Source organism: Nematolebias whitei, chromosome 3 (genome assembly GCF_014905685.2).
Source record: "Nematolebias whitei isolate Nwh7 chromosome 3, NemWhi1, whole genome shotgun sequence".
NCBI lineage: Eukaryota > Metazoa > Chordata > Actinopteri > Cyprinodontiformes > Rivulidae > Nematolebias > Nematolebias whitei.
Genome location: NC_056500.1, coordinates 24,943,621 through 24,953,464, shown reverse-complemented (window position 1 = coordinate 24,953,464; position 9,844 = coordinate 24,943,621). Strand labels below are relative to the sequence as shown.

Sequence of the window (9,844 nt, the reverse complement as noted above, 5' to 3'; positions counted from 1 at the left end):
ATACACACACACACACACACACACAGAAGAGGGAATTTGGAAGAGAGACGCGTGTTCCAATAGGTACAGGTAAAGAACAAATCACCTTTATAAGTTCTATCTTTTCAGTGGAAAAGGTGACACTGACCGCTCCATGAAGCCATTTAAATCATCTTATAAGTTACAAAATGTAACTGAAACCTATTTACTTGAAGCATTAATTAGAACTCACCCCATCTCCCTCCTTCATGAAGTCTTTCCTGCAAATATGTGCCATTATGCCTGTGGCCAAAGCATCACCCATCACATTTACCATGGTGCGGAATCTGTCTCTGGAGAACACAGAGAGACACATTTTTTTAGGACGTGCTGCCTTTAAGGTCAAAAACACAGCTGAAACAAAAATGAGTTTGTGTTCTGTTGTGGATAGCTTGGTTCTAATAATTAAGGTTGAATAAAGTCCAACATACAGTGCCCAGTCCACTGCAATGATGAGGGTGATGTCATCAGTTGGCAGTCCAACAGATGTTAGCACGATAACCATGGTGACCAGTCCAGCTTGTGGGATGCCAGCTGCACCAATACTGGCTGCAGTAGCTGTGATGCTGAGAGAGATTTGGAAGGTTAGTGTGACTTCATTGCAAACATGTATTTTTTTTTTCATAGAAGTTAGGCTTGGATGAATAATTTAATACAGTAAATTAAATAAAAGCCCCTCATAAAGGTACTTGTTATTGTCCTAAACTCATGGAGACAGTATTATACCTCAAGAACTGCATTTTCACCATACATGACTGCATATTTATTAGGTCAAAACTACAACAGCTCCATGACATGTTCTAACAATGGGGACTCTGAAGACAAGAAGACCGGGTGGAGAGATATGCTGACAGCAGTCAGAAGAACTTGATCAAGATTTGAAGAGTGGAATCCAGCCAGAAGGATTTTGCCTGGGTCCAGCTAAGAAGGAGCTCTCCGTTCGGTGTCTAACTCCAGATCTCCAAAGGTCAAGTTTCGAATTGGCAAGGATCATACTAATGTCATTTCAGCAACATATCCTACATTATTCTGGGGCAACTTCTACCTCTTTTCCACTGAAAGGTTAATCTGCCATGAAGTGTGAGGTAAGACTTATCCGAGTCTCTCTATCATAGCAAAAAAATCAAAAAGGGTTAATTATGACAACTGTGGTTTTCAGGGTAAGGCAGCAGAGTTGACAGGGAAGTTTAATTTAGAGTTGTATATTTTCTCATGGAGGGAGGTTGGATTTTATTCTTAATATTTGTATATTTTCTTGTTATTTTATCTACTTTATGATTCATGCAATTGTTTTGCTGCTGCATTTCTGAAACCACGAATGTATCCTGACACAAATTTTTTGAGTAAAGAAGCAAAAAGCATGAGAAACGAGTATATGGTGTTGGACTTTTTTCATCGTATTCCATCTGATAAATGTACATGCTTGGTCACAAGACAATGAAATAGAGGAGTGATTGGTTCTACGTTTACTATAGGATGTTTTTAAAAGGTTACTTAGCTGCGAGTTTTATTGAAACAACATCCTGGTGTTTTTTTGAGCCTAGACACCAAAAATAACCTGACCTGATACCAACTGCAATACGTCAAGAGAGAAAGAGCAACCAATAATATGGGGCTCCTCACGGTAGACGTGTGGGTCACAGCTACTTGATCTGACGAACTGTGAGGGGTGAGATAAGGGTGTGTCCTGTGGCTGAAGGTTGTTAGTCTGGACGAGACTTTCTCAAACCCAGCCTAAGTGGGTATGATCATGGTTTTGTTTGCATAAAACTCAGGACGCCCAATATCATCATTTAGATGGAGGGGGATTCACTCAGGATGGAAACAGGGCATAGACTGCCTGAGGAGAAACTGACCACATTTCCTCACTCTGCTGTTGTCTTTACTTGGTCTACTCTACCTGGTGTATTTGTAATTATTTATGCCATTAACATTTTTTACTTTCCTCCAAAAGAAAGTACATCTGGACCTGTCATTCTGTGTCTATCTGTTTCTCCTTCCTGTCCTCTCTAACCCTAGCCAGTCGAAGCAGATGGCCGCTTGTCCTGAGCCTGGTTCTGCTGGAGGTTTCTTCTTGTTAAAAGGGAGTTTTTCCTTTCCACTGTTGCCTTTGCGTTTGCTCAGGATGGGAGACTACGACAAAGTGAAGATTCAATGCAATCTGCTTATCACGGTTGGGGGTTTGACCCAGGTTCAGGCAGACACAGGGAGCACAAAGTCAACTAAAAACTTATTTTAACAATAAGCAAAAACTAAAAGCTGACTTGGCAGCAATAAACTTACAGCCCTCAGGAGCACAAAAACACAAGGAGCACAGGAAGGAACGAGACATCTGACGGGTTTCCAAGAACAATGAGCTGACGGTGAAATGGGTGGGAATCAGAGGTCAACAAAGTCCATGCTCAATAATCCAGGTATACAATCCAACATTTTTCAGTCAGGTCATCTGGACAGTTTCTTTTTTTTTGTGCTGAAACATTTCGCCTTCCGTCCAGAAGGCTTCATCAGTCAAGGAAACACACAACAAAACTGATTCTTCCCCCAACAGCTTACTCCAAAGTGGAACAAACCAGTTCTGCTTGTGATAAGATGGTCTTTTTGGTACGACCCTCCTCCATTGCCGGCCCTCTTCCTTGTTGACAGTCTTGTCAAACTGGTTGAAAACAACAAAGTCCATGCTCAATAATCCAGGTATAAAATCCAACATTTTTCAGTCAAGTCATCTGGACAGTTTCTTTTTTTTGTGCTGAAACGTTTCGCTGTAAGGATGGTACCATTTGCTGTTTCTGTTTGTGTCTGTGTTTCCCTAGTGTTTCCTCGTCAGTTTAATTGTTGCCACCTTTGTCTCGTCACACCTGTTGTAATCACGTCTTGTCTCGTCCTTGTATATAAGCCTCCTGTTCTGTGTTGTTCCTTTGTCGGGTCGTATTCGTTTGGGTCTTCAGTGTTCTCCTGTGTCTCCTGAGTTTCCTGAGCTTTCTGAGTCCCGTTTGAGTATCCCTCCAGAGTCGTCTAGTTTATGTAAGTGTTGCTGCCACGTCAGCTTATTGTTTTGTTACCTTTTTTCATCATTAAAGTATTTGGTTTTGTAATCTGCCGAGTTGAGTCCTGTCTGCGCTACTGGGTTCGTTCTTGTCCCCCAAACCCTGACATTCGCCTTCTATCCAGAAGACTTCATCAGTCAAGGAAACACAACAAAACTGAGCTGTTGGGGGAAGAATCAGTTTTGTTGTGTTTCCTTGACTGATGAAGCCTTCCGGACCAAAGGCGAAACGTTTCAGCACAAAAAAAAGAAACTGTCCAGATGACCTGACTGAAAAATGTTGGATAATCAGAAGTGTTTTAAATAGAACTGAGGATGGGTGGGAAATGAAAACACCTGGGATGATTGTTAATTAGGAACTGGTGTGAGTAATAACTGGCTGAACTGGTGAGGCTGACTGATGGTGGGTGTGAGGACTGGCACAGGGAACACAAAGGGCTGAATAAAGACACAAGAGAAAACACAACAGAACCAAAGGACCAAAATAGAACAAATCATGAAAGGAGAACATGGAGAACATATATGACACTGCTGATTTCCTAGATCACTTTTACTAATTAGCTTTTATAATGTATGTGAATGTTTTTGTGAAGTGCCCTGGGATGACTTCTGTTGGGACTTATCACCATATGAATAAAATTAATTGAATTTATTTAGATTTTTGGAAATCAGGGACACTACATTTTTATAGTAAAGAGAAGAAGAACCATCCATCTGGTTATCAGCACACAGCTCAAAAGCTTACTTCTCTGATGGTATGGGGTTGCATTAGTGCCTTTGGCATGGGGAGCTTACATTCTCAGTAAAACACTATCAATGCAGAACAATATTTGCAGGTTTTAGAACAACATATGCTCCCATCCAGACATGTTTTTTTTTAGGAAAGGCCTTTCATATTTCTGCAAGATGATGCTAAACCACACACAGCATCAATTTCCTTCCTGGCTTCATAGTAGAAAGGTCCAGGTTCTGAAGTGGTCTGCCTGAAGTCCAGACTTTTCACCAACTGAAAACATTTGTTGCATCATAAATAAAAAAATAAACTACCATAGCATAAAGAACAAGGAGTCCAACATAAGACAAGAATGGGACAAAATTCCCCTCCAACACCTCCAGCAGCTGGTCTCCTCTGAATCCTAATAAAAGTTCACCGACTATAGACGAGGGGATTCTTCACATGATGTTATCCCATTTCCTCTGAGGTGTGTTGCGGCCATCAAATTCAAAATTATCACATTATTTTCAAGAAATTATACAATTACTTAGTTAAAATATTTTTGATATGTTTACTATGTTCCATTGTGAATAAAACATGTGTTTATGAGAATTTGCAAATCATCGCATTCTGGTTTTATTTTACACTTTATACAACATCTCAACTTTTTGGGGGACATGAGTTACATTTAAATTAGCTTAAAAAGCAGAGGTGATACTGACCTGATGGTGATGATTTGTCCAAAATCCAGTTCATAATTATTAACTTGTGCAATGAAAATGGCTGCCACAGCCTCATAAAGAGCAGTGCCATCCATGTTGATAGTGGCGCCCACAGGGAGCACAAATCGTATAATGCGACGGTCGATGTGATTGTTCTCTAAGAGGCACTTGAAAGTTATAGGCAAAGTGGCAGAACTGAAAAAGACATAAAGGTCAGAATATTACATTAATAAATTGGTACAAAAATACAGCCACTGATTTCACACTGACGCACACAAGTGAATTTATTTTATGGTTTTAAAGGCAAAAACAGAATGATGAGATGATGAAACAAAATACAATTTTTTTTTTTTAAATAAAAGAAATAGCATGCAAGAAAAGCACACACTGTGACCAACTGTGGCCTATCACTACAGCAAACACTAACTCAGAAATGTAAGAATCTCTATAAAAATAGTTTTACCTGGAGGAAGTTGCCAGGGCAATAAGCAGGGCTTGCAGGATTCCTCGTATGTAAACAATGGGACTCTTTTTGGTGATAAAGAAGTACATGGCAGGCAGGATAAACAGGCCATGCAACACCAACCCAAACACCACGGTGATGGCATAGAAACCCAACTTCTTCCCCATGGCCGAGGGATCACTCATCTCAAGGATCTTACCAGCCACCAGGAAAACGATGCCGAAAGGGAAGTACCTGAGAGGATGAGATCAGTCACAATCAAAATCAGACCGTTTGATTAAGAAGGTAAAACTCTGCACACTTTCCTTACATGCATACATGTTTCTTGAAGCACATTTGGGATTTTTTATTTGTATTGTCCAATTTTCAAAGACATTCAAGTCATAGTTTTTAGACCTGAGCATCATAGAAACAAGCTGGGTGGTCTTCCTCTCACTCTAGATGGTTTTAAGTTGACCTCCAGTACTAATGTAAAGAACTTTTGTGTGATTTTTGATCAGAAAACATCTTTCAGCCCCCACATTAAAAATGTTACCAACACCGCTTTCTTCCACCTGAACAAAATTCTTAAAATTATAAACATTTTGTTCCAAAATTATGCAGAAAAAAATAGTCTTAACCCGAGTTAGTAGGAGAGATCATATCTCTCCAGTTTTAGTTTCTCTCCATTGGCTCCCTGTCAAGTCCAGAATAGAATTCAAAATCTTACTTCTAACCTACAAAACTCTCAACAACCTAGCTCCATATTATATTACAGACCTTATTTTCCATACCTTCCTAACAGAGCACTTTGCTCTCAGTTTGCAGGTTTACTTGTGGTTCCTAGAGTTTCCAAAAGTAGAGTGGGAGGAAGATCTTTCAGTTATCACGTTCCTCTCTTGTGGAACCTTCCAGTTTCTGTCCATGAGGCTGGCACATTGTCCAGTTTTAAAACTAGGCTCAAGTCTTTCCTTTTTGACAAATCCTATAGTTGCAGTCGGCTTGGGTTTCCTGAACCATCCCTTAGTTCTGCTGCTATAGGCTTACACTGCAGGAGGACAAACTGACCACTGCTCCTCCCTCTGCTGCTGTCTTTACTCGCTCTCCTTGTTCATACATGCAGTTAATGTTGCCAACCACTTTGTGTTTTTCTTCCCATAGAAACTAAACCTGAACCAATCCTCTGTTTGTCTCAGACCTGTCCTCTCAAACGCAGTCGAGGAAGATGGTTGACCATAGAACCATAGTCTGGTCTTTCTGGAGGTATTTTACTGTTTAAAGGTAGTCATCTGTCTCCAGTGTGCTGCTTGGGGTGGGGTCTTATGGGATATTATTAAGTGGCCTTTGCACATGTTCTGTATGTGAATTTATTTTTTCAATATTTTGAATGAATTTACTGTAACTGTTTTGGACTGAATTGGATTTATGATTTAGACATTTGACATTTTTTAAATAGTGCCCTGAGATGACATTTGTTCTGAAATGGCACTATAAATGTAAATAAACTGAATTAAATTAAAGGTTTTACTCAACTTGAGTGGGTTGGCAGAGGCAGAGAACAAAGACACTGAAAGACTCAAAACTGAACTAACTGATTGGGTAAGATTAATTTTTTTATTTTATTTTATTTTTATTCTTACAAGTTTCTATATTTTCTTGAGTGTTTGTTGACTTAGTTTGGTTTATAGTCGTGTGGTTTAGTAAATGCCACCTGTGTAAACCAAAGGAAGTATTCTGGTGTTTTAAGCAATTCTCTCCTCAATAAGAATTATAGATTACCTATATCAGACATCAACTGATTGCAGATAAATACAGATAACTCCTGAATTGTGACTTATTCACTAAAGTATACAATTTTCTGCTGGTATAAACGCTGGGAATCACTAACTTAACGTTTTAACATTTTTTTTCTATTAAATAATGTTTATTAAGTTATTCCAGTTTGACTGATCTCTTCATTTCACAGCTTTTCTCCTGTTTGTGCAGCTTCCAGCAGCATGTGTTTATATAGAGCTTTTATCCTATACTATATTTATAATCATATTTCAAGCATCATCATTTGCTAGGGTCAAAGAAATCCATCTCGAGGCCTTCAGAACCAGCAGTGCAGGCACCTGCAGGTTAAAATAAATGTTGCTTTAACCAATCAGATTTTGAGTTGGTGACCACGGGGTCTTCCAGCAGGCATTCGACAACATCAGCATTTTCACGTCGTTTGATTGGACGGTCAGAGAGCTTACTGGTCAGAGCTAGGACTCATCTGTAGCAACCTGCACAAGCTAAATGTTGGGTGAACATTCTCAGCCCTAAACCAAATTAAAACTTCTGCTAGAAGCACGACAGAACAGACTGGACTTTCAGAGTTAGCTTCCATAGCGACAGAAAAGGACTTATTGTTGAAACAGAAACACCATGATGACCTGTAGGACAGAGGAACTGAACTCTGACTGAGGAAAGGGAGGATGGAGATTGTGTACAGATAATAAAAACTTTTGGTGAGAAAAATGCATTTTATTCTTTTTTTCCCCAATTTATGATGTCCATATTGATGCTTTTAGTAAATCAGTATGTGGTGCAGCTGTGGCTGCAGCTGAAGGAAACTTGTTGAATCGTGTTTCTGTATATTGGTTACTGTAGCTGTGGCGTCATAGTGGCGGTGGATAAATTCAGGCAGGACACCACTGAAGGTCTAGGTGTAAACTGTTCATCCCACCACTGCCTTCCGTCCATCTTCTTCATCCACTTTTCTACACAGAAAAGTGCAGGAAGCTGGTGCTGATCTCCATTGGTCATTTGATGAAAACAAGTTGGTAGTCCATCACTGGGCCACAAAGATAAACAATATTTCACACCTAGTGGTTATTTAAAGATGTTTGTTAACCTAACAGACATTTTTGTTCAGTTAGTGGAAACCAGAGTACCTGGAGAAAATCCATGCACAAGTGGAACAAGCAAAGCACAATATTTTACATATGATGAGCAAAAATACGTATGTTAGTGGCTGAGCTTTATCCCCAACACATACTTCAATAACTTCACATTGCACAATATTTTTGCTTAAAACTTTGGCATTATTGGACCTTAGTCAACATAAAAATCTATAACAGTTGCACAAAAAGTGGCAAGCAATGTGCATCCCTGCAGGGAATGCTTGGTCTTCAGTTTAATTTTGTCCTCGTGGCTCTTGACTTTATCTTTTTCTCATTTAATTCTTGTTTAAGTATATTTCATAATTACCAAAGAAAGTAAGAGATTTATGATAAGCAGCTTTTATTACTATAGAAAACAAATTTTAAATAAAACAACCGATTGTTTTATGTCGACAACATGGCGATGATTTTTGGCCCCCTGTAAAAATAACATTCACAAGTAAAACATATTTTCAGTAGAAGCCTTACCATATAACAATGGCAACAATCCTAAGAACAGCCTCATTCAAGCTTTGGCAAAAGTTTACTAAGGCGCTTCCATTTGGTCCCATCCTTCCCAACATAATACCTGTCAGAACACAGAACAGCCTTTAAAACCTTAGATTAAAGCATAATAACTTACATCAAGGCATTTAACATAATTCAGTGGGAAAAACTACAATTGTAAAGATTATTTACCCATAGTGGCTGAAAAAATGACAATTCCAAGGACGTTCATTCCATCACTGGTTCCTTCACGAGTGTGTATCAACACATCTGGAGGGGGGGTCAAATCGAGGGCAAAGTTCTGGATGTTAGTGCCATTATCATCCTGGATCCCATAGACGAGCGCTCGCCGTGTGGTGGACTCTGATTGGTCCTGACTCATGACTGGTTTGGACCTCACAATATGCTGGCTCCTGGTTTGATACTGTCACCAGAAAACACACAGAAAAATCTAAGCACACGTCCAACAATTGTTCAATGTGTCTACTTCTTCCTCTTGGAGTGCCATTTAATGTAATTCAGCCATTTTGGAGTTTTAACTATTTTTTATTTTTTTAATTCCATTATTATCATTATTATTATTATTATTATTATTACTGCTCTAGAAGTGTGCCACACTTTATTGGGGAAATAATGCTAGAAAATAATGCATTGTAGCCGAAACAGCAGGCTAATGCTATGTCTGTAGTTTGTTATTGTGATTTTCAAACTTTTTGAAAATGCCTTATTATTCTGGATCACATCTCAATGTCAAGGTCCACATCTGGCCCTTATTAACATCTTATCTGCACCCCCCCAAGATAATATTTTAAATGTAAAATATTTGAATTGTTTGTCATTTTGCATAAAAAAGAACTGAGAATACTTCATTAAGTGCAAAGTTCATGACAGCTGGCTAACTTGGAAGTTATAGTAAAGGTTGGATTTTCCAACAACTTTTGATTTTGATGTGGAAGAGCAACAGAGAATGTCAAATGGGACAAAAAAGTCTTGTTGATGAACCTGCAGCCAAGAAAAGATGTCGGTGACCTGACTAGCTAATGTATCCATTGAAATTGGCCCGAGGCCAAGGTTTTAATTTTGGCCTCCTTTTAAAACTGTGTTTCACACCCCTGACATAGATGTCACAACTATAGTCTGACTTTTTTTCATCCTTTTCCTGAGCTGCAGAGAGTGAATTCAGATTATATTTGATATTTCAGAGATATGAATCACGTTAAAAATATAGGAGAGACAAATTTAAGCTGTCACGATGCTGTGCAGCTCATTTTAATGATGGGCAAAGACAAACCCAGAAAGTCTCAGTAGAACTATAATACAAGAGTGCTGCCAAGAAAGCTTAAAAACTCTACTTCTAGGATGGGAGTCATCCTGGGGACGAAGGACATCAGCAGGATGTTGATGTCCCCAGTTGCTGAGGTATATTTTTAAGAATATATATAATTTGTCTCTCCTATATTTTTAACGTGATTCATATCTCTGAAATAT

The 9,844-nt window shown here is 38.9% G+C and overlaps 1 protein-coding gene across 2 annotated transcripts in view; it reads right to left on the bottom strand.

Annotated features, from left to right (window-relative positions):
* The window catches only part of slc1a7b (solute carrier family 1 member 7b), a 39,341-nt gene that overhangs the window by 7,872 nt on the left and 21,625 nt on the right, over nucleotides 1–9,844 (bottom strand). Inside the window, exons 5-10 of one of the 2 annotated variants that reach the window (XM_037674727.1) lie at nucleotides 8,549–8,780; nucleotides 8,339–8,438; nucleotides 4,962–5,195; nucleotides 4,499–4,693; nucleotides 450–584; nucleotides 212–311 (exon numbers count right to left, since the gene is read on the bottom strand). In XM_037674727.1, the coding sequence (XP_037530655.1) occupies nucleotides 212–311; nucleotides 450–584; nucleotides 4,499–4,693; nucleotides 4,962–5,195; nucleotides 8,339–8,438; nucleotides 8,549–8,780 (996 nt within the window). Of the gene's footprint in view, nucleotides 1–207; nucleotides 312–449; nucleotides 585–4,498; nucleotides 4,694–4,961; nucleotides 5,196–8,338; nucleotides 8,439–8,548; nucleotides 8,781–9,844 lie in introns of both variants that reach the window. The other variant, XM_037674728.1, reaches the window with a different exon arrangement.